General features: G+C 43.2%; 1 protein-coding gene across 1 annotated transcript; it reads right to left on the bottom strand.

The window, feature by feature from the left end:
- Positions 1-1,467: 1,467 nt before the first annotated feature.
- POLR1B (RNA polymerase I subunit B) lies at positions 1,468-26,473 on the bottom strand. The gene is made up of 15 exons (XM_060117151.1): positions 26,244-26,473; positions 22,811-22,978; positions 22,413-22,559; positions 21,078-21,210; positions 18,401-18,537; positions 17,283-17,506; positions 16,536-16,707; positions 13,060-13,231; positions 12,019-12,300; positions 10,786-10,919; positions 6,883-7,053; positions 6,148-6,304; positions 3,888-4,084; positions 2,991-3,244; positions 1,468-2,385 (listed from the first exon to the last, which is right to left on the bottom strand). The coding sequence occupies exons 1-15, from the start codon at positions 26,418-26,420 to the stop codon at positions 1,503-1,505; spliced, it is 3,408 nt and encodes a 1,135-aa protein (XP_059973134.1). The 5' UTR covers positions 26,421-26,473; the 3' UTR covers positions 1,468-1,502.
- Between the last annotated feature and the right edge of the window lie 471 nt (positions 26,474-26,944).

Here is a 26,944-nt window from a genome sequence, read left to right as displayed (position 1 = left end):
CTAGAGACACATATCAATCTTTTGAACAACTGTTTTTATGGGGCGATACATTCATCTGTGTTCTATCCATAGTCCATAGGGTAGATATCAAGTTCAGTGTTCTTACCATAAAAACACCAAGAAACAAAACAAAAACGACAACCCACAGGAGCACAAGGAAGCTTTTGGAGGTGACATTTATTACCAGGGTTGTGGTGATCATTCACAAGTGTATGCATATGTTCAAACGCACCAAATTATATACATTAAATAGGTGCAGTTTTTTGTTTTTGTGTTTGTTTTTTTTATAATAGTGTTTATTTTTACTTGTTGACAGTTTGCTTTATTTATTTATTTATTTTTGGCTGTGTTGGGTCTTCGTTTCTGTGCGAGGGCTTTCTCTAGTTGTGGAGAGCGGGGGCCACTCTTCATCGCGGTGCGCAGGCCTCTCACTATCGCGGCCTCTCTTGTTGCGGAGCACAGGCTCCAGACGCGCAGGCTCAGTAATTTTGGCTCACGGGCCCAGCTGCTCCACGGCATGTGGGATCCTCCCAGACCAGGGCACGAACCCGTGTCCCCTGCATCGGCAGGCAGACTCTCAACCACTGCGCCACCAGGGAAGCCCCAATAGGTGCAGTTTTTGGTATAACCATTACACTTCAAAACTTAAACATTTTTCTACCTTTGTTTTTACTTTAATACAAAATTACATCTGTATGGCTTAAACTCACATTGTTGATGTATATTGGACAGCTCTGCTCTACATGGACAGATAAATGCTTGACAGGCTCTGCCTGCGGAAAGCAGGATATGAAGAACCTGGGGCTGGAAAGACTTTTCCCGGAATATCCTTCTATTTATCAGTGTATACTTTTTTTTTTTTTTTTTTTTTTTTGCGGTACGTGGGCCTCTTCCGTTGCGGAGCACAGGCTCCGGATGCACAGGCTCCGCGGCCGTGGTTCACGGGCCCAGCCGCTCCGCGGCATGTGGGATCTTCCTGGACCGGGGCACGAACCCATGTCCCCCTGCATCGGCAGGTGGACTCTCAACCACTGCGCCACCAGGGAAGCCCTCAGTGTTTCATTTTTAAAGAGCAACAAGTAGACTGAAAATCATCTTCAGTAGTTATTATACCAGAGCAACTCAGAAACTGTGCATTCTTAGTTGCCAGGTCTTGGTTGAGAACTCTTAACCTTGAAAAACTCCAGAGTAACTATTAACAGCTCCAATGAACTACAGTTTCATTTTGTTTTCATCGGATAGCAATCTTGACCCAAAAGGCCAGCGTCGGGCCTCCCTGGTGGCGCAAGTGGTTGAGAGTCCGCCTGCCGATGCAGGGGATACGGGTTCGTGCCCCAGTCTGGGAGGATCCCATATGCCGCGGAGCGGCTGGGCCCGTGAGCCATGGCCGCTGAGCCTGCGCATCCGGAGCCTGTGCTCCGCAACGGGGGAGGCCACAACAGTGAGAGGCCCGCATACCGCAAAAAAAAAAAAAAAAAAAAAAAAAAAAGGCCAGCGTCAAGTTAAACGATATCCAGTTTCACTTTGATGTTCATAGCTGCCAGTTCAGCTACAAAATACCGAAAGACGTAAGGCACAGAAACAGTATCGATGGTGTCACTGCGATGACACAGAGCACAGCTGTACTTCCTGTTGCGCATGGTGGACCACGATGGGGGTGGCTTCTCCAACAGCGGGGAGAGCAAACTACCACACTTCACACACACGTGGGCTACAGACCGATCCGAGCAGTTGAAGAGCCGGTCGTGAAGGAGGAAAGATGTACCGTGAGCTAAAAGAGCATCCCGCTCCATCTCCCCAAAACGGATTCCACCCTGGACATTTCTTCCCCCGATGGGCTGGTTAGTGACTTTGTCTCTGGCTCCTGTTGTCCTAACTTGGAATTTGTCTGACACCATGTGGCGTAAGCGTTGGTAATAAACCACACCTATGAAGATGTCTGCATCCAGCTCTAGCCCACTGATGCCACTATACAACCTCTCAGTGCCATAGTAGTTGTAGCCAGCAGCCTTCAGCATCTCACCAAAGTATTCCAGGGCCGAGTTCTCCTCTGAGAAGATGAAGGGCGTGGCATCATGGCAGAGACCGTGTAAAGCTGCAGACTTCCCTGCCATACTCTCAATCAACATCCCGATGGTCATGCGGGATGGAAAACCGTGAGGGTTGAACAGAATGTCCGGGACCATCCCACTCTCGGTGAATGGCATGTCCTCAACTGGCCACAGTCTGCTCAAGATGCCCTTCTGCCCGTGACGACTGGCAAATTTATCCCCGATAGTGGGGTTCCGAGGGACTCTCATCGTGATGCAAACACACTTGAATTTGCCATTTCCAGTGTCATTACTGCACACTTTGATGTTATCCACAATACAATTTTCTTTACTCCTAGGAAAAAATAAACCAGACATAATGTCAAAATGTATAGAGATACCAAGGTTTACTGATACATTTAGTGCTTCATAAAGGATATTTGCAAAACTTACTCTCACCTCTATTCTCCAATACACATAGAGCTGGTATCCCTAAAAGTATTTATGAATGGGGCTGGTGATTCTGTTCACTATAGAACTGAGTCCATCTGAAAGAATACTAGCAAGAAAGGCAGCTGAAGACCTACTACTGAAACCAATTTTACAGTTGTAAAATAAGCTTAAAATTTTATTTTTATCAAGAGGTATGATGAACTCAACATTTTAGCTAGGAAACATTACTAACAACATGTCCGAGAGAGATGCTCAAGTTTGAATAATAGAGTTTTAAAACAAATCACAGCTAACTGATCAATTGCAGTGGACTGACAAGTAGAAGAACAAAGGCGGTACGACAGACCACAGAGCTCTCTCGTTTAAGAAACGTCCGTTCAGTTAATAACTAAGCTACCACTTACGTTTTCTCCAAAAATTCTCCTGTTGAAAAATAACTTGCATTGACCTCCAGCAATTTCACTCAGAAACAGCCTTTAAAAAACAGCACTGGTTATGCGAACTTACTTATAGTACATCACAAAGCTTTCCCCGGTGTTGAGGTTTAGGTAGCTGTAATACGGCTCTCCATACTGCAGTTGTGCTCCAATATATGGCAATCCGTCATCATCCAACTTCTGCAGAATCCGTGGGTCACCAGGTTTGACTCCAAACACCAGACTATCATCTCCTTGTTTGATTTTTTCAGACAGATCTATATATTCGGACTTGTAGACACTTCCATGGGCAAAGCCTCGTTCCCAAGAGGCCTTATTCACAATCTGTGAAGTCAAAGAATCATTAAGAGACTGAGACCAAATGAGAGTTTTCAAAATAAACCCGGTTAGAATTACAACTGGTTTAGGCATTTGATTTTAAAACTATCCACATTTCCTAAATCACCTATGCTAACTATTAAAATCCAGGCACATATAAAGGTAGATATTTCCAAGACTACTTTACATTCATTCAACATCTACTCATACTATGCACTCAAATAGGCAGGCTATATGCATATGAATATTTAGTGACATCCCTCAAGACTTGTCACTTTTTTTTTTTTAATGCGGTACGCAGGCCTCTCACTGTTGTGGCCTCTCCCGTTGCTGAGCAGAGGCTCCGGACGCCCAGGCTCAGCGGCCACGGCTCACGGGCCCAGCCGCTCCGCGGCATGTGGGATCTTCCCGGACCAGGGCACGAACCCGTGTCCCCTGCATCGGCAGGCGGACTCTCAACCACTGCGCCACCAGGGAAGCCCAAGGCTTGTCATTTTAACTTAGACCAGGAGTTAACTATTTAACAGAACAGTCATGCACCAAATACTAGGCACTCGGGCACACAAGAAATACTCCTTCAGTAATCTGATGGTAAACAAAAAAGTTAAAAATGAAAAAGGATGGAACTACATCTCTTGGTAAAACTTACCATGGCATCTTCCATATCATAGCCAGTGTAAGAAATAACAGCAACAATGGCATTTGTCCCAATTGGATAGTTATCCATGTCATAATAATCATACATGTATGGTCTCACTAAAGGGCTCTGTGGAGTCTGAAGACGATACAGTTTATTATCTGACCGGTCTTGAAAAGTGAGGAGTGGAAAGCCCATAGTCTGCTTACCTACAAAGGGAAAAAAATTAGTATTTGGTTTTTTCCTCCTTGATTATAAAGGTGACATATAAAATTGGAAACTAAATATTCATCATAGGGGAATGAATAAGTAATCATGCTGGTTATGTTTACTACAGACTAATACTTGGGGTGAAAATGAAGTAGACAAATGTGTATCAACGTGACCCATGAAAACAATGCTGAATGAGAAAAAGTACAGAATGACATTTAATAGGATGCATTCATGTACATTCGCCACACATCCCAAACAATTCTAGACCTAGTTTATGGACACACATGTAATGTAATAAAAGCATAAAAAGGGGATGTAAAGGATATATACAAACTACAGGATATTACTACTCCTGGGGGAAGAGATGGATGACAGTAACTACTATCTAATTAGATTACTTTCTTACACACACACAGACACACAGACACAGTAAGATGTTGGTATTTGTAAATTATGCACAGTGAGATAGGTACGGGGGGGCAGGTAAGACGCTTCTTTGTACTACCACCTTACAGTACAGAGAATCAACTCAAAACGATTTTAAAAACTAAAATAAATAACTATATACACAGGAATTTTTTTTAAAAAGGGAGACTTCCAGTTTCCAGTATAGAGAGATACTCCTACAATATCAAGCCCAACATGTTAAGTATAAAATCCAGAAAAGAAAATCAACTACATACATATACACACTACCTGAAAGCACTGAAATGTAATAAAAAATAGAAATTAGAGAGGGATTAACATTTGGACAAAAGGAACTTCAGAGTGAATTTCCAGTTTTTTCGGTTTTTAATGTCTTGTTTCTTGTTTTTAATTTTTTGCCTGATGGCTCAGTCAGTGTAGTGGCTAAAGCTCAGAAACCCACAGTCTTATTGGCTTGAAGAATCAAGGAATAGAGTTCAGAGCATGACAGTAATTGGAAATGTAAGGGGGGTAATTTCAGAAAGGAGAGAACCATAAAGGGAGAGGCTTACATTCTGCATATAAACTGAGTCCACATCTTTGGTGGACTCTGTCCAGCACTGTGTGCAGTGGACAGATGTGGGCAGCCTCCCTAAGGTAAAACAACAGCTGTTCAGCTAGCTTCCAGTAATCTAAAAACCAGCCCTCTTCTGAGGAACAGAAGAGAATCTAGTCTTTACAACATATTTTCTGTCCACAATCCAATCCAATATTATTAGACATACAAAGAAACAGGAAAACATGCCCAAGACTCAAGAAATATGCAATCAATGGAGACTGACCCTGAGATGACCCAAATGTTGGAACTGGCAGACAATGATTTAAAAATACCTGTTATAACTCTGCTCATGTAATGGAAAATATGTTCACGATGAATGAAGATAAGACTCTCAGATAAAACAGACACTATAAAAATGAAACAAATGGAAGCTCTAAGCTAAAAAATTAAGTTTCTGAAATAAAAATGCACTAGATGACAGTGAATATGATAGATCAATAAAAATGATCCAATCTGAAGAAAAAATGACTGAAAAAAGAACAAAAATCCAGTGGCTTATGGGACAATACTAAAAGGCATAACATATATGATGCATAACTGAAGTCTCAGGAGATGAGAGAACGAGGCAGAAGCAATATTTTTAGAAATAATGGCAGAAAACCATACAGATCTAATTTTTTAAAACAGATTTAAGGGACTTCCCTGGTGGCGCAGTGGTTAAGAATCCACCTGCCAACGCAGGGGACACGGGTTTGAGCCCTGGTCCAGGAAAATCCCACATGCCGTGGAGCAGCTAAGCCTGTGTGCCACAACTACTGAGCCTGTGCTCTAGAGCCTGTGAGCCACAACTACTGAGCCCACGGGCCACAACTACTGAAGCCTGAGCGCCTAGGGTGTGTGCTCCACAAGAGAAACCACCGCAATGAGAAGCCCACGCACCTCAACAAAGAGTAGCCCCCGCTCACCCCAACTAGAGAAAGCCCGCTCGCAGCAACGAAGACCCAACACAGCCAAAAATAAAAAATAAATTAATTAATTAAAAAAAAAAATACAAGCCCTCTTCTGTGCCTACCACCACCTTCCCCTCCACCTTACCCATCTGGCACTGGTACATGTTTCTCGGACTCTGGTTGTGATCAGAGAAGGGGATGAAGTTGGCGATCACACTCAACAGGCTGTGAGGGAAGAGCTCCTGGTGGGTGGTGACGCCAGGCACAACCTCATCCTCAAAGATGGCAACGTTCATGAAGATCTGGAAAAGAGGAAGGACGAGGAAGTTCCAGGCACGAAACAACTGTGACTGCTGACACGGATTAGCTCTATCTCTCAGAGTTTAGTTCTCACAGACTTGAAAGAAAAACTTCCCACCCAGTATCGTGAACACTGAAGGGATCCACAGTTAGAAATACCACATGCCTTACACACTTCATTCTAAATCTACCCTGGTCCAACTGTGAAGGGAGAGAGGAAGGAGGAACATTTTTTTTTAAAGTAGCACAAAGCCCAGAGTTCTGCAACTGCAGAAATGTAGGCAAAGATTGAGTGCGGTTCTAACGGAATGTTTCAGTCTCACCACCCGAGGCAGAGGTGGCTGCCAAGGAACGTGGGGAGTTGAGCGGGATGGCAAAGGCAAGTAATGTGACTGCCAGCCCTCTCTCAAGCTTGATGAGCGTGAAAACTGCTCCATGCTGGTCACAGAAGAGGCAGAAAATAAGCTTTGACTTTCTGTCAAATGCCCCAACTGTAATGATAACAGCAACACTTTTAAAAAAGAAATAGTTACTAAGTCTCTGAAATTGCATACTATACAATCACACATAGTCTATGTACCTGTTCCATAGTTCCAATTAGTTCTTCTTTGCCCAATTCCAAGTTCTGCACAGGCCGCACCAGTCTACAAGGAGTGGTAAAAAGGTACAATCCTGGGTACAGACTTGGTTTTCCTGTCATGGGGATCAGGACCACCTCCATCCAGGGAGGAATTCTTTTTTCTCTCAAAACCTGTTCTCAATTAAAAAAAAAAAAAAAAAAAAAAGAGTTCAATTAAGAATAAATGAAGTATTTTACATCTATCTCCCCTGCCACCCAGGAGGTGGGTATAGTGGAGAAGCAGATCAAATGTGAAAAGCAACATCTTTAGAATTAAATCAGTTTTGCAGGTAACAAACCTAGTGCCCTGCCAGTCTCAACCCCACACAGATGGCTGTTCACCCCATATCCAGAGTTGGCAAAAGCCCTACTTTCTTGGGGGCTCAGTCCCAGTATCAGGCAAACTGCGTACAACTGAGACTGGGGAAAAGGTAAACCAAGAATGTGTGTGTAGACATACTAAATGAAATTCTATCCTCTGATGTCTAAAACATAGATTACTGGGGACTTCCCTGGTGGTCCAGTGTCTAAGACTCTGCGCTCCCACTGCAGAGGGCTCAGGTTCGATCCCTGGTCAGGGAACTAGATCCCACATGCCACAAGTAAGAGGCCACATGCCGCAACTAAAAGGTCACATGCCGCAACTAAAAGATCCTGCATGCCACAACGAAGATCCCATGTGCCTCGACTAAGAACCGGCGCAGCCAAATAAATAAATACTAAAACTATAAATAAATAAATAATATACAGATTACTGGTGTTATTTTAAAATGTATTCAGTGAAAAGGTCCTTGCACCTGGGACTTAAAAAACAAGCAAAAAAACCTTCTGTGAACTCCTGGGTGAAAGGAGATACACAAACTAAAATGACAGAAATGTGAAAAAATAACAAAACCAGTATAGCAGAACTTATGGCGATTCACAGTTAAATTATCAATAAAATGAAAGAATGAAAATAAATGAATTAATTCTTAGCTCAAAAGCTAAAACAACAAAACAAAAAAAGTACAAGAAATCAAACGGAAAGTAAAACCTGGAATTAATGAGGCAGAGTACAGAAAAACGTTGAAATTAACAAATCAAACAAGTCTCAGTTCTTAAAGTAACAGGACCCACTGCTTGATCTAATCAAAAGGGGGGATGAATATATTGAGTAAAAAATGGCAAAGGGGGGAAAAAAACATCGGAACAAAATTTTAAGTCCATGGGTCGCTTCGCATATCTCTCTGAAACCAAGATGAAATGAATAAAATTCAGGTTACCGTAACAGGCGGCGGCAGAGGTGAAAAGATTAAAGACCAACTTCTATATCAGAAATACAGGTATCAAGGAGCTATCCCCAAAGAAAGCACTGGAGCCGGATGATTTCACAGGTGAATTCTACAAGACCTAAGACCAGATGACCCGATGCTGCACAAACTGTTTCGGAGCACTGAAAACTAAGGAAAACTTTCTAATTCTTTCTGTAAAGCAGAAATTTGTAAATGTTGATTATAAAAAATCTTAAGTAAAATATTAGCCTTTAAGAAAGTATTAGTATCTATTAAGTATTAAAATAATGACCAAGTGGGATTTATTCCAGGAATGTAAGACTCATTACTCATCATTATTATTAGAGAATGATCACTGTTAGGGAATGAATTAATATAATACACTTAATGCGTCCAAGGGGAAAATCTCACAGTATTTTCTCCATGGATGCCAAAAAATTAAACATAGAATTACCATATGATTCAGCAATTCCACTTCTAGGTATACACCCAAAAGAACTGTGTGTGTGTACACACACACGCAGGACTATTATTCAGCCATAAAAAGGAATGAAATTCCAACGCATGTTACAGAACAGATGAACTGTGAAAACATTATGCTAAGTGAAATAAGCCAGACACAAAAGGACAAATGTTGTATGGTTTATTATGTACCACTTACACGAGGTACCTAGCAAAGTTAAATTCATGAACAAAGTCGAATAGTGGTTACCAGAAACTGGGGAAACAGGGAATGGGGAGTTACTCTTGAATGGGTAGAGGTTCAGTCTGGGATGATGAAAAAGTTTGGAAGATGGATAATGGTGATGGTTGCACAACAATACGAATGTACTTAATGTCACTGAACTGTACACTTGAAAACTGTTAAAATGATCAATTTTCTTCTATATATTTACAAAACAACCCAGGGACCAGTCCAGAGTAGTTCCCACTGGCCAAATCTGATACAATTTGAGCATCAAAATAAATGATCGTAAGAGAACACTCATGAAATAAAATAAGCATCTATAAATCCATGCTAATAAATGAACACATAAATAAATGGGAACAGGAAAACTCTACCTTACATAATAGCAACTAGTAAACATAGAACAAATGATGGCATTAGAAAACAACCATGTGGCAACCATTACAGTAATAAGTAACTCAGCAAAGAATCATCAATGGAATGGTAATAAATTTGCAAAGAATTCATCAACTAGTGGGTGAAAATTTGATGAGGAAAAGGGCTTTCACAGAGCTTCCAAATCTCTCTCTACATATTACTTATTACAGAAAAAATTAGTAATAGTACAGCAGACTTAATCTAAAGAAGAGAATCTTAAAGTGATCAAAGTTAATGTCACCAGCCAGAAGACCAGCCAACATCAAGTGCCTCCTGAAAAGATACCCTGAATCTCATCATAAGAAAGCTACATAAAACAACAGTGTCTACAAAACTGGCCTGTACTCTTGGAAAAAAAAAAAAAAAAAAAAAGAGTCAGACATTAAAGGCTGAGGAACTGTTCTAGATTAAAGGAGAAGAAACAGGCCAACTACATGTAACACATGATTCTGGACTTGGTCCCAGACAAGGAAGAAAAAAACTAGCTATAAAGGACGTTATTCAAGACATAATGGAATAATCTGAGTATCAGCTGTGGATTCCACCAACCTGACCTTCCCTAATTCTGGTAAGTGCACTGTGGTCAATGAAGAGAAAATCCTTGTTCTTGGAAAATCTTCATGGAAAAGGGGACACATCTGTACACTGCTCTCAAAACGTTCAGAACTAAGATGTACACAGTATTTAGAAAAAGCATACAAATGCTAAAGCACAGGGGGCAAAACCAACTAAACAGGGCAGAGCGTATACTACAAATTGGTCCTACTGCCAAACTAAGGGACATTATCTAAGCAACAGACTCTTATTAGGAGGAAATTTTAAAGATTAGTTTATTCAAAGAGTCATTCTACTTGACTTTTTTTTTTTGCGGTACGCAGGTCTCTCACTGTTGTGGCCTCTCCTGTTGCGGAGCACAGGCTCTGGACGCGCAGGCTCAGCAGCCATGGCCCACGGGCCCAGCCACTCCGCGGCATGTGGGATCTTCCCAGACCGGGGCACGAACCCGTGTCCCCTGCATTGGCAGGCAGACTCTCAACCACTGCGCCACCAGGGAAGCCCTCTACTTGACTTTTAAAAAAATGTATTTCAAGGTATCTCAAGACCCAGAATGCAACAAGTTATGACTTATATCTTGTATAGTTTCAATATTACTTGAAATATAAAGTCCATATTTCAAGGTCCCCTATATGCCACTAGTATTTACCAAGAAAAAAAAAAGTTTAAAATGTGTTAGATTAGTAGACTAGGGCCTCAATGGAACCACCAAAAAAAAAGTACAGGTCAAATACCTGTCACTGACCCAAACTGATGACGTCAGTACAAGGCAAGACGCTGCCACCAGAGAGAATGTATGGGCACTTTTGTAATTAGCTTCTGACCTCCAGACCCCTTGACACTCGAGAATGCCCTGAGGCTACCTCAACAACTAGAAAATGACTGAAAACCTAAGACGGAAGCACAGAACAATTCACAGAGACTCAAGATCACCTTAAAATGTCGGAGAGAATCGACAATGCCAGGAACGAGCTCCTTATCCACCCAGCCAACCATGACACCGTCCAGCAGGACAGGGTAGCACTCGCTGTACGGCCGATGTGGAACTCCATCAACTGGAGTGACGCCTGGTGAAGCGAGGAAACGGAATGATCACATCAGGATGCTTTTCCCAACATTTAACTTTCCCTCCAGGTTCAACAATGCTTCATCATTTTAGCTGTCTAGTCATCTTGTCTCTAAACCGGAATGTTTTTGTATTGCCTGAGTAGGTATCTAAATCATTTCAGCAAGGACCCCCCACATCTACTGTCTCTAATTGCCGGTGAGGAGAGTAGCAGGGGGACAGGGGTTTAAGGGAGGCTTTTCCCTGTACACCTTTTGTATTTTGATTTCTGAGTCATGTAAACATATTAACTTTTTTCCAAAAATCTAATTACATTCGATCCTCATTGTTCACATATCACAAATTTGCCTACTTGCTAAAATTTATTCGTAACCCCAATATCAATACTAGTGGCGTTTTTTGATCATTTGAGGACAGGTAGTGAAAATTTTGAATCGCCAGATACACGTGTTCCCAGCTGAGGTCAAACCAGGTGACGTGCTGTCTGTTTCAGCTCATACTGTAAATAAGCGTCCTTTCCGCACTCTGTTCAGTGCCATGTTTTTTGCATCTTTGTGCTTTTGTTGGTGATTCTGCTGTTTATAATGGCCTTCAAGCACAGTGTGAAAGTGCTGGTTCCTAAGCACGAGGCCATGCTGAGCCTTATGGAAAAACGTGTTAGATAAGCTTATCGTTACAGTGCTGTTGGCTGAGAGCTCAATATCAATGAATCAACAATATACATTAAATAAGGCGTCGTTAAACAGAAACACACATAAAGCAAGACTATGTACCAGCTGATGAAAACGCTGTGACAAGAGGCTCAGAGGAACCTAATCTTTTGTTTCCCCAGGAACAACGGCTCAGTATCTGCTAATTCAGTGCCAGGGGTGACTTTACAGAAGTACTGCCAATACCAAGAATCGACTCTAATTAAAAAAAGAACACTCTTCCATGAGGCATCAACACCTTCTGAAGACAGCAAGTGCTTTACAAAATGTCACAGGTTATCCACCTTACAAGAATTCTCTGCTCAACCCCCAAAGAAGCACAACTTAATAGCTTTGCACCTGTTAAAACCCACACAAGCAAACAAGACAAGACTGCTGTACACCACCTACCCAAGTTGCAGAGCAAAGCTGGAATAGATGCTGTATACACAAACTGTGTGACGACCTCACATATGGCGGTTAAGTGGTTCATCAGACCACAGGGCTCCCCGTCGGGGGTGTGCACGGGGCAAAGGAAACCCCAGGACTCTGGCAGCAGCCTGCGTACCGTGGTGGTCCGCATCTTGGCAAAATCTGCCCCTCTGTGCACACAGCGGAAATGGGAGAGATAGCGTATGAAGTTCAGCTTGTCAGCCACAACACAAAGTCCGGAATCTTGCAGGAAGCCAAGACCTTAATAAAACAAATGTCATTGAAAATGGGCTAAACTTAAGGAAAAAAAAAAAAAGCCTGTCTTTTACTGGAGGCTCTGATAAGATAAAACCTCAGAGTACACTAGAGATCACAGAGTGAGTTATCACAAAGTTTACTCAGCTCTGGTGAGGGGAAGAGCTTAAAAAACATAGTAAAAATCCCCAGATTTCACAAATTGTTTTAGCCTCCACCGTTTCTCCATCTCCTCTACACTATCTCCTTTGTGGGAAAACATTAAATGAGTAATAAAATAGCAAGTAATTAAATGGGATTCATCCAAGAGAGCTGGATAACACACAAGCATTTGTTAGCCCTTAAGGAATCTGCACCAGTATCATTTGTTAAAAAAAAAAAAAAAAAAAAAAAAGATTTCTGGGCCCTCAATAACCACTTTTTAAAGTTTTCCAGTCATTCTAATACCACTGGTTTAGGGATGCACATGTCTAAGAACCCTCCCAGGCAACCCATCTAGTTAACCTTTCCTCAGAGATCTAAGCTTTCTTTAGTTTTCTAGAAAGAGGCACAGGAAATGCATTTGATCATTAAAATTAGATTTCAACTATACAGACAGCCTGTCTACAGCCCAATATACACCTGTCAAAATTTACAACATGAAATCTGTCTTTAATGAGAGTAAGAAGTTCACTTTTGAAAAGAATCTCTCAGCAATATATAAACCTACATTACGCAAGTAATTTGAAAATCATAACTAAATGAAGCCTCTCTATTTAATTTCACCTGTTTTAGAACGTAGATTCCCAGTAGCAAGAAGATATTCAAATGGTTTTGTAAGGTCTGTTCCCAGATTTAAAATCTTCATCAAATTTTCAGTGTTTAAGGACACATTGGTCTTCTGAGCCTTCTTGTCTATAGCTATTTTAATAGATGCTAACCAAGCTTCCAATTTTTCCTGAAATAAGAAAAAATTTAAATTTTTAGGTATTTTAATGACCACAAGTTGGATATTTACTCTTACATAACCTGCACATCCATAACAAAAGCCCACTAATTCATACATTTGACACGGAAAACTTCTAAACTATAAACCTGAAAAAACAGCTTTTCAAAGTACTATTACAGTTCAGGCATTTCTTAAGACAGAAGATACAGACTTCTGCAGTGCTGAGTTTCGCCTCGGCACTGTGGACATCTGGCTGGATAGTTCTTTGTGACGAGGGGCTGTTCTGTGAGCTGTGGGATGTTACAGCAGCATCCCTGGCCCTTACCCACAAAAATGCCTCCAGACACTGTCAAAGGTCCCTTGGGGTGGAACAAAATCGCTCCCAGTCGAGATTATCCACACTAATGGAAAAGAACCAAAACTGGTTTGCTTGGGCCTTAGAAAAGTTTTTAATTCAAATGATCTTATCAAACAGTCGAAAGACCTTCAACCCCAGAAACAGGCAACAACAACAAAGCCCTGAGACAAAGCAGCAGCCCGCTGTCCCAAGAACAAAACAACTAAGAAGAGCCCGAAGTCCCCAAATGACACCCAACACACAGGACCCCTGACAAGCCAGTAGGAAAGACTGACACGTTCTTCTCATATAAAAGTTGAAACATAATGGAAAAGGAAGAGAAAACAAAAGAGAAAAGAGGAAAGAAGTCAGAGATGAGGAACAGAGATGTGGGTACAATGCTCTGGAACTGGAGACGGGGAGGCGGGAAGAGTGAACTAAACTCTCCTCCTGGGTCAGAGGCCTGCCCGTGGTCTCTTCGAGGTTACCTAGCATTTGCTGGGCACGTACAACACGCTGGCGCTCTGCATGTTTACTTCAGCCTCACAACAAACTTTTCCTCAGGAAGCACTGCAGTACAGGACCTCTGAAAACCCGTGGGCCAAATGCATTTCAGTATTAAGAATTGTTTAGGCTTCAGAAAGGTGACAGGCACACAGACCTTTTATTACCTAACACCCATGATGGAGACTGAGGCATTGGCTCATAATCAAACACATTTCTACCCTGAAACACAAACTGTCATACTAAGTGTAGCAAATGAAAGTTATAAACAGCCTCCTGTTGGTTAGGATCAGGTTTTGCTGCCAACTCCCATTTTTCTTTGGGTTCTCATACTTTCTGGATCTGGAATTGCAGGTGAGCGATTGTGCACCCGTCTGTGCGGCCTGCACACTCAGTACAAGCAGAAGCAAGCGAGAGCCCTCCAGGCAGGAAGCCTTCCCATGAGGCTCACCAGCCTCTCTGGTAAAAGGGCTAATGTGAAGAGATGGGCGGACAAGCCCACGAAGAGCGAGGCAGCGCTGAGAAGGAAGAACAGCAGCTCCCCATCTGCGCTCACAGTTCAGAGGGGAATTGCTTCAGCGTCCCTCACTCCCCAACCCTGTTAAGCAGCCTCGGACCCAATCACAGGGACCTCAGTCTCTGTGGCAACGCTCACTGAGATGGTTATACAAGCCTGTCATTCACATCAGGTCACTGTCGTGTACCTTCTGAAGATTGCTTTCATGTCCCGAGTTCAGAGGTTTAAAAGCTTGAGTATCACGGAGGCAAAGGTAAGGAAATCAGACACTTTTAAGCAATGGATTCTCTGAAAAAGTCCCAAGTTTCCTTTCCTCTGTTGCTGAAACAGGTCACCTTGGTAACGTCGTGCAACTGAAGATACTTCTAACGTGGCCGGCTCGCAACGAACCCACGTGCTTCAGTTTAAGGAGTCTTTCAAGGTGACTGAAACTTCTGCCTGATTTGAATGTGTATCAGGGAAATTCTAGGCTACCACAATTTTTCAATCTAATTTTATAGACAGAGCAGACAGAAACAAAAGTTATTACCTTCAAGTAAGAATTTAATGATGGGGCTTCCCTCGTGGCGCAGTGGTTGGGAGTCCGCCTGCCGATGCAGGGGACACGGGTTTGAGCCCTGGTCTGGGAGGATCCCGCGTGCCGCGGAGCGGCTGGGCCCGTGAGCCACAATTGCTGAGCCTGCGCATCTGGAGCCTGTGCTCCGCAGCGGGAGAGGCCGCGATAGTGAGAGGCCCGCACACGGCGATGAAGAGTGGCCCCCGCTTGCCCCAACTAGAGAAAGCCCTCGCACAGAAACGAAGACCCAACACAGCCATAAAGTAAGTACGTACGTACGTAAGTAAAGTAAGTAAGTAAAGTAAGAAAGAATTTAATGATGGACCAGATTGGGGACCTGGAGCTTTTTACTTCGGTCCTCTCCACCTTCCCTGCCGCTGTCCTGCGATCTCTTAGATTCAATCTTTTTTAGGGATGATATTCAGAACATAGAATGCTACCAAGTCAACTTGCTTATAGAATTCTTTCTGTGTCATGCCAGCATTCTCTGCCAGCACACACAGAGTCCTCATCGGGTACGGTGATCACGTCTCTGCGATCCTGTCTCTGTGAACACTGCACCGGCGAGCACAGAAGCCCTGCCCCTAGGCGAAATGCAGGGCTAGACTTCAGGGAGGCTCTAGTCGTTGACAACATTTTCGTCAACTCATCAATACATCAAGGAGCTCGTTTCCTGTGTTTGCTGAGAGACACCTGAGTTTATTCTGTTGATTCGTTACCACTGAGCTCAGAGCACACAGCACCGTAACTCATGCCTGAACAAAGCCTGCCTAATCCAAGTGTTTTCTCCAGGAGGAACGTCGCAGCCTTCTTGCGCTTAGGAACACTAGACGGTACTTCAGCGCTGAGCCTGGGGGTCACTTTAAACAGCAAAACCACCAACAGAAAGCACAAAACTGTGAAAAACATGGCAGTAGAGACCCTTGTTTACAGCTCATCAGACCTCAGCTGGGACCGTGAACATCAGGAAACTGCAATTCTTTAGCACTCTGTGCATGTCTGCAGATGATCACGAGGGTGCTGATACTGTTGGTGTTCCGAATAAATGTTAGCGAGTAGGTGAATTCACAAGTACAGACTCTGTGAATAATGGGGACTGACTGTATGTGTGTATATAGGCCATTTACACTTTATCATTAATGTTATGACCAAGATTTGATATTGTCTTTATTTAGCTTCTATAAAAACAGTAAAGAAATTTCTGAACCTGGCCAAGCTAAGATCTGTAAGTCCCTTACTGCTAAACAATCAAACAAACAAAAAGTAGGAAAAAAAAAAAAAGACTACATAAAATGCCCAAACTAAAAATTTTAAACATGCAGGAAACAATACTGCTGGAAATGGCCACATCATCCCACAAGAGGTACGACTGCTCTGGGGTGAAGCAGCCTGCATTTACCTTCAGAAACATGAGGAAGAGCTGCCCGGGGGTCAGGACCTCTTGATTCACTAAACTGTCAGGATTCTCCTCCATGCACTCTCCTTTGGCTAAAGCAAAGAGCTTCCGGGTCATGAGACAAAGCACGTAAAACTTTTCAGTGTTGGATTTCAGGTGGATACAGATGCACTGGCTGCCAAAAGAGAAAGAAAAAGCTTAAAAACGATTCAGCTGCTGATACTACTCGATGTCCTACTGAATTCAGCTTCTCAGCTGCACTGGCCATTCAAATGCTCAGCATGTGGCTTGGGGATACAGATCGGACAGCGCTGGTCTAGAGCAGGGCTCCTTTAATAATTACACAGTGGTTACAGGAGACAAAGTCCTAGCCCTGGGGAAATAAAGGGACGTGATGCCTGCAACTTTCAATGATACAAAGAAAAACGTTGATGATATGCAGAGAAAGCAACAAAGCAAAGTGGTAAAAATGTTAAGAACTAGTGAACGAGAGTGTCCAGTGTACTATTTTTGCAGCAATTCTGGAAGTCTGAAGTTATTTCAAAAGTTTTAAAGTACAACAGAAGGTATGAAGCTACCAGAAAAAAGAAAGGCGAGGATGACTGCAGAAACAAAGCTAGGCCCTACTTTGCTAAGCCAGAACCCTACCCCTAGGGCCATTTTGATTCCCAGATGACTCACCAGCCCCAGCTACATCAATACAAGGAAGCATGGACACCCTCCACCCCCAATAAACAAAAGCACACATACTTGAAGAGAAACTCTGCAGCGTGTTCATTTGGGTACCAGTCAGGAAGATTGAGTTTTACTCTGAAGCGTTCACCCAGATAGCTAAGGACCTGTTTTTGTGTGGAACATCCCTCTTCCATTACGATCCTTAACATCTGAGAAACAGAGTTCCTAAAGAAAGAGTCATCTTCCTTTCCTCTGATGACCTCCTGAAAAATCTGATAATCGGAAAAGCTGACAAGTGCCTAGAAAAGAAAAAAAGGTTCTTTTTAAAAATTGCTAATAACTAAACCATCTTAATCATTTAGTAACCATTCTGTTCTTTTTAATACCCGAGAAAAATTAGCTCTCCACTATCGCTGAATCTAAGTGAGCTCTTCAAAATCAGGGCAATGCTTGTATGATAGACACCAAGATGGTCCAATGATCCTCACCTCCTGGTATCCACAACCTTGGTCTCCTCCACATTGAGCCAGGGCTGGCCAGTGTGACCGATGGAATATGGTGGAAAAGTTGAAGCATGACTCTCAAGGCAGGGTCGTAAAGGGCACTCCAGCTCCTGCCTTGTTCTCTTGCTAACTCTCTGGGGAAGACAGCTGCCTCAAAGCAGCCTGTGGAAAGGCCCACATGGAGAGGAACTGAGACCTCCTGCCAACAGCCCACAGTGACTTGCCAGCCATGAGGGAACCACCTCGGAAGGGGATCTTCCAGCCCCGGGCAAGCCTTCTAAACAACAGCAGCCCCCGCTGACATCTCACGGCAACCTCCGGAGACCCTGGCCAGAACTGCCCAAATCTGGAGCCACTTCCAAACTCCTGACCACAGAAACTGTGAGAGAAATGTTTAGCGATGTTTTAGCCACTGCCTTTTAAGTTAACTATTTTTTTTTTGTTGGCCGCGCCATGTGGCTTGCAGGATCTTAGTTCCCCGACCAATGATCGAACCCAGGCCCTCGGCAATGAAAGCAAGGAGTCCTAACCATTGGACAACCAGGAAATTTCTTGAGGTAACTTATTATGAAGCAGTAGTAGATGCCAGCACAGCATGAACTCTGACGAGGACAACCTATCCATCCTGCACAGGACACCACTTCCAATGACTCACTCCCTAACGAAAGAAGTATATTCAGTAAGTCACACCTTAAGTGCAAATCCCAAAGGAAAAAAAAACAGTTCTTTCCGGTAAATAAAGTTCAACATAACCGTGCCATTTTCCAAGTAGTGAAGGTTCATATTGACGGCGGAATGTTCTTCCCTCACACAGTGCATTGAAACTCCTATTTAAACAAACAGAGCAAATAGTCAGAAACTCAGCAATACTACCATTAAGTATGGTATGCATGGCTACAATTAGAGACTGATTTTTAGCTCAATGATAAGAATAAATTGTTTAACTATAAGGCTCATGAATGCAAAATGCTATCTTGTGAAGCCAGGCACTGTCACAGAGAGTGATCAAACAGAGGCCAGGTCACTGTCAGCCAGAGACCGAGGGGAGTGCCACATACCCGGAACCAGAAGAGTTCCGAGGCCTGTACCTACACCTGGCCGAGTCAGCCGTCCTTCAGCACCGTAAGCAGTAACATAAATACATGTGTTCATTCAGTTTGAAAAAAACTGAACACAGTAGAAAGGTTTCCCACTATGAAATTATAACACAGAAATGCTTACCAGAAAAACAAAAAATTATACATATATGGGAGAAAAATATCAAAGACTCTGCTTGGATGCATCTACTTTTTAATATCGGGTGGACCAAAACGTGCTTCAGTTTTTAAGTAAAAATAAAAGACATATTTTTCATTTTCACCAAGAACTTTATTGAACAATGTATTCACCCTTTTGCTCCACTACCTTCTGCCATTTTTCAGGCAACTTCATAATTCCATCTTCCCAAAACTTATCTTTTTGAGCAAAGAACTGTTCCAGGTGCCTTTTGCAGTCTTCCAGGGAATTGAAATTTTTTCCATTAAGAGAATTTTGGGGCTTCCCTGGTGGCGCAGTGGTTAAGAATCCACCTGCCAACGCAGGGAACACGCGTTTGAGCCCTGGTGCAGGAACATCCCACATGCCACAGAGCAACTAAGCCCCTGCGCCACAACTACTGAGCCTACGCTCTGGAGCCCGTGAGCCACAACTACCGAGCCCACGTGCTACAACTACTGAAGGCTGCGTGCCTAGAGCCCGTGCTCCGCAACAAGAGAAGCCACTGCAATGAGAAGCCCATGCGCTGCAACGAAGTGTAGCCCCTGCTCGCCACAACTAGAGAAAGCCTGCGTGCAGCAACGAAGACCCAATGCAGCCAAAAATAAATAAATAAAATAAATTTATAAAAAAAAGAGAGAGAATTTTGTAAAGACCAAAGTAAATGGCAATCCAAAGGAGCAATTTCTGGTGAATACGGGGGGTGAATCAGAACTTCCCAGCCAAGCTATAACAGTTTTGAGTGGTCATCAAAGAATGCATGTGGTCTTGCATTATCCTGATGGAAGACTATGTGTTTTCTGTTGACTAATTCCAGACGCTTTTTGTCGAGTGCCACTTTCAGTTGGTCTGATTGGCAGCAGTACTTGTTGGAATCAATCGTTTGGTTTTCCGGAAGGAGCTCATAATAGAGGACTCCCTTCCAAGCCCACCATATACACAACATCACCTTTTTTGGATGAAGACCGGCCTTTGGTGTGGTTGGTGGTGGTTGATTTCAGTTGCCCCATGATCTCTTCTGTTCCACATTATTGTACAGCATCCACTTTTCATCGCCCATCACAATTTGTTTTGAAAACGGAACGTTTGCATTACATTTCAGTAGAGAATCGCATGTGGAAATAAGGTCAAGAAAGTTTTCTTCGCTTAACTTACGTGGAACTCAAACATCAAACCGATTCACATGACCAAGCTGAAGCAAATGATTTTCAACGCTTGATTTGGACATTTTGAGTATGTCAGCTATCTCCCGTGTGGTATAATGTTGATTTTTAAAAATTTATTTATTTTATTTATTAATTTTTGGCTGCCTTGGGTCTTCGTTGCTGTGCGCAGGCTTTCTCTAGTTGCGGTGAGCGGGGGCTACTCTTCATTGTGGTGCGCAGGCTTCTTATTACGGTGGCTTCTCTTGTTGCAGAGCGTGGGCTCTAGGCGCACGGGCTTCAGTAGCTGTGGCATGTGGGCTCGGTAGTTGTGGCTCGCAGGGTCCAGAGCGCAGGCTCAGTAGTTGTGGTGCATGGGCTTAGTTGCTCCGCGGCATGTGGGATCTTCCTGGACCAGGGCTCAAACCCGTGTCCCATACATTGGCAGGTGGATTCTTAACCACTGAGCCACCAGGGAAGTCCTATAACGTTGATTTTTCTCAATTAATGTCTCGATTTGATCGCTATCAACTTCAACTGGTCTACCCGATCGTGGAGCATCGTCCAGAGAAATCTCCAGCACGAAACTTTGCAAACCACTTTTGACATGTTCGATCAGTCATGGCACCTTCTCCACACACTGCACAAAAACTTTTTTGCATTTCAGTTGCGTTTTTACCTTTCTTGAAATAATAAAACATAATATGCTGAAAAATGTTGCTTTTTTTCCTTCCATCTTCAATATTAAAATGGCTACACAAAAATTCACTAATTTTTATAAGTTTTTTTAAATGCACGCTGATATGACAGCTGTCACATACAATCTCACAAAATTGTTTCGAATGAAGTTAAAGACAACTAACTGCTATTAGAGCCATCTTACAGAAAAAAACGAACGAACCTTTTGGCCGACCCAATAAAATAGCTTAAATTTTTCTAAAAGAACATTCCAAAAAATCACTACTACTTACCATACTGAGTATAGCCAGGCCCTCTGCTCTTCCATTTTGGTCTTACCATTGCGATGGGGAAATTTCTGCGAGGCATAATCAACATTCGGATGACTTTTTCGATGCCATTGATTATAAAATAGCCTCCCATTTCCTGCCAAAGAGACGAATTAAAATTTGTTAAACAAAGATATATAACTACCCGTAAACATGAAACTGACCAACTGCAATCACCACCCTCATTCCTAAACAGATGTGCAGAAGAGGTGCACTTGGGCAAGAGGAACTGTGGATCCCTCAGAAACTGCAGACTTTATTAAGTCTTCTTAAGCACATTAAAAAGGCTGTAGAGACTTGGGAGAAAACTATGGAAGAAAATCATAGCACTTTCTTCTACCAGACCTGGACCTAACCTGCCTTTCTGTCCCTAAAATGACTGCAGTCTTCAAATGATGTTAAAAAACAAAAACAAGTTACTCCAAAGAGAAGTCTAAAGATGAAAACAGTTATCGTTTAGCTTCCAGACAAGTATGGTTTCTTGAGTAAGTTAAAAAACTTTTGACTGTATGGAAGCTCTGGAAACCAGAAATTTGGATTAGCTAAATAGGAAAATATTTTTGATATTTAGTAAGTTAATAGAACATTTCTGTAATAAATAAGGAGCTACTATGAAGCAGGCATATCACGCTGAGTGCTCCATGTCAGCATAACATTTAATCCCATAATAATGAGAGAGCGCTACGTGCCCATTTTCAGAAGAGAAAACTGAAGCTCAGGGAGATTAAATTTCCCAAAGGTGCGGGACTGGTAAGCGGAACAGCTGGGTGTCAAACCCAGATCTGCCACCAAAACCCTCTTCCCACCACACAACACAGCCCCCCTGTTGTAAGCAGAGTCTGCATGTCTTGATTACTTCAACTTAATACTGCAAAGCCACCTAACAGGGCTTGAATGGAAGGTATATGAAGCATTTAATACGTCCACAAAATCTGACTGTGGGTAAAGCAGACATTTGAGACAGATATGTGGGTTAAGACAGCTTTAAAAAAACCAAATACATATCTCAAAATGTATCAGTTGGTAGGAAAAACCTACCAATTCTTTCCCCATAATAATAATATTCTCTAACTGGAGTGGTTTTTTTTCATACATTGTCTCATCTGAGACTCATTATGAGGCCTATGCAGTGTGCAGACAAAACATCAATGCCCCACGTTACCTATCCAGAGACTGAAGCAGAGAAAGAAATCCGGACACCCCTCCCCCACTCCCGACAAGCTTCCTGTCCTCCCTCTCCCAGCTCAGGCGCTCTCTACTGTCACCTGGCCTTTTACTGCATGGGACCCCTGTAGGTACCTCTGCTTCCTCGTGGTGCTGGATGAGGGCTTTTGGAGGAAGGTTGTATAAGTTGCAAAGCTTGGATTTCACCATGATGGGAACATAGCCAAGAAACTGTTTAATGACTCCTTTTGAGATTCCATTCACTGCCCAGCTGATATCGGCCTAAATGAAAATAAGAGAGAAAAAAAATTATTTAGTAAAAAAGGAAATATCCAGATCTACAAGAATGAGTATCTGAAAAGATTAAGGCAGAAGACCATAAACTAAATGATTTTTATGCTTTAGATTTAAAAGATGGGATCTCTTGGACGACAGCACTAAGAAAGGAGAATTCTGGTATAAACTGTATTAGGCACCAGGCTTATTCTCAAAAATGTACAGTGTGCAAGTCATACACCGTCTCTTGTACTCACTGTCAGCTTTCCCCGGTAGGTGCTCCTTCGGCCCCGGCATTCTGCTGGATAAACATTGAGCTCTTTACAGATGCTCCCTTTTGGAACTGTGGGTGGACTGATGACAGCATCCACAATAGTGAGAGAGATCCGCTCCTCTTTGAAAGCAAACTCAAAGGGAGGGATGGCCTGAAATACAATTCACACTGTTAACTGCTTGCATTTCCAAGGTATTTTTTCTGTAAGACTCTTTCAAATCCCATGTGTTCTATAAGCATGGATGGCTATAATGCTAATGTGACACATCTGAATAACAGCTAAAGCGACATCCAGTCTACTCATATCTTAAGTACCTAAAACTGTAATGCATTAACAAGATTTTTTTTGACTGTCTACTACATGTCCGATTCTGTAGTGGGTTCTAGGGATACAGCTGTATACAGAACAAAGCTGTTCTCTGAACCAAGTGCTTGACTTCTCTATTCTTATATATAAAACACACACACACACACACACACATCTATTCTTTTTCAGATTCTTTTCCGTTATAGTTTATTATAAGATATCGAGTATAGTTAGTTCCCTGTGCTATACAGTAGGTCCTTGATGTTTACCTATTTTATATATAGTAGTGTGTATATGTTAATCTCAAACTCCTAATTTCTCCCCCACCCCTCCCATTCTTACCTTGTACCCTCTGCATGCATAGCAAGACAAATGGGACTCCTGCTAACAGAGCAAGGATATGGACACACCCTACTGATTTAGCAACAGACACTCTAATAATGCCATTCTTTAGGCTGATCTTTGTACATTTCATTCCACGGTGGCCTCATACTGAAGCCAGAGCCATGCAAGGGGTTGGTGGTGGTCATGGCGGTTCATCCCCTTCCACAGCAGTTGCTTCTTTGTACCACTCCCTGGGGGGAGCGCTGCTGAACTGAGGAAGGGGAATCACTGAGTTCTCCTACGTATCAACTCTGAACAACCTCCTGGCCTTATGCTAAAATAGCAAGAATGCCAAAAACGGAGCCAAGAAGCAATTATACTCCAATAAAGATGTTAAAAAAAAAAATGGAGCTAAGAATACGAGGGAGGTTCTTCCACCTCACGTGAGTTCAACTGACCTTTTCTAAACTTTAAAATTTTATCTAAAGCTGGTATTTTAGAATTCAGTATTTTATTCTAAAATAAAAATTGAACATATTTCCTATTTCAGGATAGAGCATTAGTTTACAAAAGGAGATTAGAAGATTCATTTTCTCCAGCCATTTGCTGCACTATCTATATCTCAACACAGCCAATTCTCATTATTCAAGATAGTTATGGTCCATAAAGTGACCACAAGCGCTGAATCAGTGAATTCTGAACCTCTGTTCTCAGGGGAAATACAAAGTTAGGTTCCTGCCAGTCTCTGATCACAGCATTTCATCAACTGATCAATATATAACCTTGCTTTATGTGGGTTTCTTTCTTTCTTTCTTTTTTTAAATTTATTTATTTATGCATGCATGCATGCATGCTGCACCGGCTCTTAGCTGCAGCACCCGGGATCTGCAACACCAACAAGAAAAACATATGAATGTGAAAAACGGAAGAAACTTTGAAAAGAACACTTTGAATCTGCTGGGAAAAAATGAGTGTATCTCTCTTACTACCTCATTTTTAGTATTTAGTGTTTACTTTGAAACAAGAAGGCAAGAGTGTCACCTTATTGGAGCTGAGCTGGGATGGCTGTACAATGGGCAACTCAAATTTTTTGTCCCTGCAGGTGTTGGTGAGTACTGATTTGGGGGTTACAAATAAATTTTAGCAAGTAGGCAATTCACAAATGTGACAGACATATCAACTTGCACTCACAGATGGAGGAATCTACTCCAAAGAAACTGGGCAAAACAACATCTGATGAAGGCTATTTTCCCCTTGGTTTTGTAAACATTAGTCATTTATTGTGCTTTATGGAACATTTTCAAAAACTAAATTGCAGCGTCATTATCTGGGTCAGATTTTCTTCATGTATTTCAACCAAAACAACATATCAAAAGAGACTGACTATACAAGCAGAGTTGAGAATCCAGATGTCTTCTAATAAGCCAAACATTAAAAAGATACACAAAAGTATCATTCATCTACTAATTTCATTTCTGCTTTAGAAAATATTTTTTATAAAGAGAGTTAATATAAAATTGGTCTATTTTTCAATGAATTCGTATTTTTAAGATTTCTCAATTTCAGTTTCTAATAGAGTAAACAAAAGCTCTTCGGGAATCGCTCAAGAATTTTAAGAGTGGAAAGGGGTCCTGGGACCAAAAAGTTTGAGAACTGCTGGTCCACATATTATCCATAAAAATCTCTTGTGTAACGTGCTCCATCATTTTAGGTCAAACCTTCCTTGATCATCTCAACACTGGGCTCTTTTTTATTGTTTTCATAAACCTCAGGGCCAGTTAACTTTTAAGTAGACGTATAATTTTTCTCATAGACATGATACATGAGTCCAGGCATGACAGAAATTATTATTTCCCATCAGACAAAATATCTTGTCTTCTGCAAAGAGGTCAAGGAATAATTAAACTTCGAAGAAGCCTCAATGGCTCCATATTATTTGCGGAATAGAGTTCAAGCATCAGAGACTGGCACGGCTCTCCACATTCTCTCCACCCCTCCCCCAATGCAAGCCCTACCCAACAAAAGCACAGGGTAGAGTCCCCTTGAGCTGTGCTCCTTCACTTCCCCTGGAGGGAACGCCCTTTCCTCTTCAATGCGTGTAATCCTGCCCTTTCTCACACACCTGGACTAACTGGACCTCCTCTGTGCTCCCGGAGTACCATGCGGCCGCCCCTTGTCAGAGCAATGCTCCGGTGTACCGGCACCGACTGCCTTCACAGCCCCACCTCCTCACCCAAAAAATGATGCCAAGCAAGAACTGTCTCTTACAGGCCTGCCTCTCCCTCACCCTTAGAGCCCAGTGCCTGGAGACACGGGGATGCTTACTAATGAGACCCTCCCCCCACCATCTTCACCTGAACTCTGGTACCATCACCCTCTAGACCAATCACTTTAATGTGGAGCAAATGCTACGTAATGATGGTACCAATCACTTCCTGTGGACCAAATGGTTCCTACGGAACCTCTTTTTTATGCCTCACTGATACCTTCCTCAACACAGACCCGCGCTGAGCCTAGCACGGTCAAGGAGTTACAACTATTTGAAATTATACTGTGACCTCCCAGCCCTCTCTCTGGGACCCCTGCCCGCGGCCTGTGCCCCATTCCCCCCGCCTCCTGGATCTCCCCCTCCCAGGCCCCGAGCCTCAATCACCTCTCCCCCGGCCCTCCTCCAACGCCTACCCTCGCCAGGCCCCTCTCCTCCGCCCGCCTGGAGCAGGCGCTAGGGGCGCAGGCGAACCCAGAGCTGAGGGAGCCTGGGTTCGCCTGAGGACGCCGCGCTCACCTGCACCGCGTGGCTGAGCCCCTCGCTCACAGCGTAGTTGAAGGACTCGACATGCGCCCGCGTCAGCTCCTGCAACTCTGGCTTTTGCTGCTCCCGCGGGATCCCGTAAGAGGGGTCGGTCAAGTGCTTTAGGCTGGGCCCACTGGGTAGGTGCCGCCACCGGCCGCCGGGATCCATGAGTCCGCCTGCACACCGGATGCCAGCAACGGCTTCACACGCGCCGGAAAGCATGGCCGGCGCCGGGCGCCTTCGGCTTGCTGGGAAATGTAGTTCCTCTTGTTCCTCCGGCCTTGGGTCCTCCGATTTTACGGGGTCGACTTGAAAACAATACCGTGGAGCGAATGGGCCGGTTTAAACCTGTGCAGAGTGGGAGCGTGGCGGACTCTACAGGCCTCCTCTCTTCCACCGCCGCTTCCCATATCCCCCTTCCGCGAGACGCCAAAGGCGGGAATCCGCTCCACGGGCAATTCCACGTGTGACCTCTTTGGCTCTCATTCGTGCTATTAGGGCTGGCCGAGAGCGGTGTTCAAAGATTTCCCTCTCTTCCCTTGACCGCTTTGCGATCCAGTGCTGATGCAGACCCTTGGGGTGACACCCAGCCGGACTCTTGGCTTCAAGGAAAAAGCAGTCGGGCACCAAACTGACTGCTCTCTATCCAACTCTGAAGTCGAAGGCTCATCACGGGGACGGTCAAGCGGTGG

This window comes from Mesoplodon densirostris, chromosome 14 (assembly GCF_025265405.1).
Source record: "Mesoplodon densirostris isolate mMesDen1 chromosome 14, mMesDen1 primary haplotype, whole genome shotgun sequence".
Taxonomy (NCBI): domain Eukaryota; kingdom Metazoa; phylum Chordata; class Mammalia; order Artiodactyla; family Ziphiidae; genus Mesoplodon; species Mesoplodon densirostris.
The sequence above is the reverse complement of the archived record's forward strand: the minus strand, read 5'-3'. Positions and strand labels throughout refer to the sequence as shown.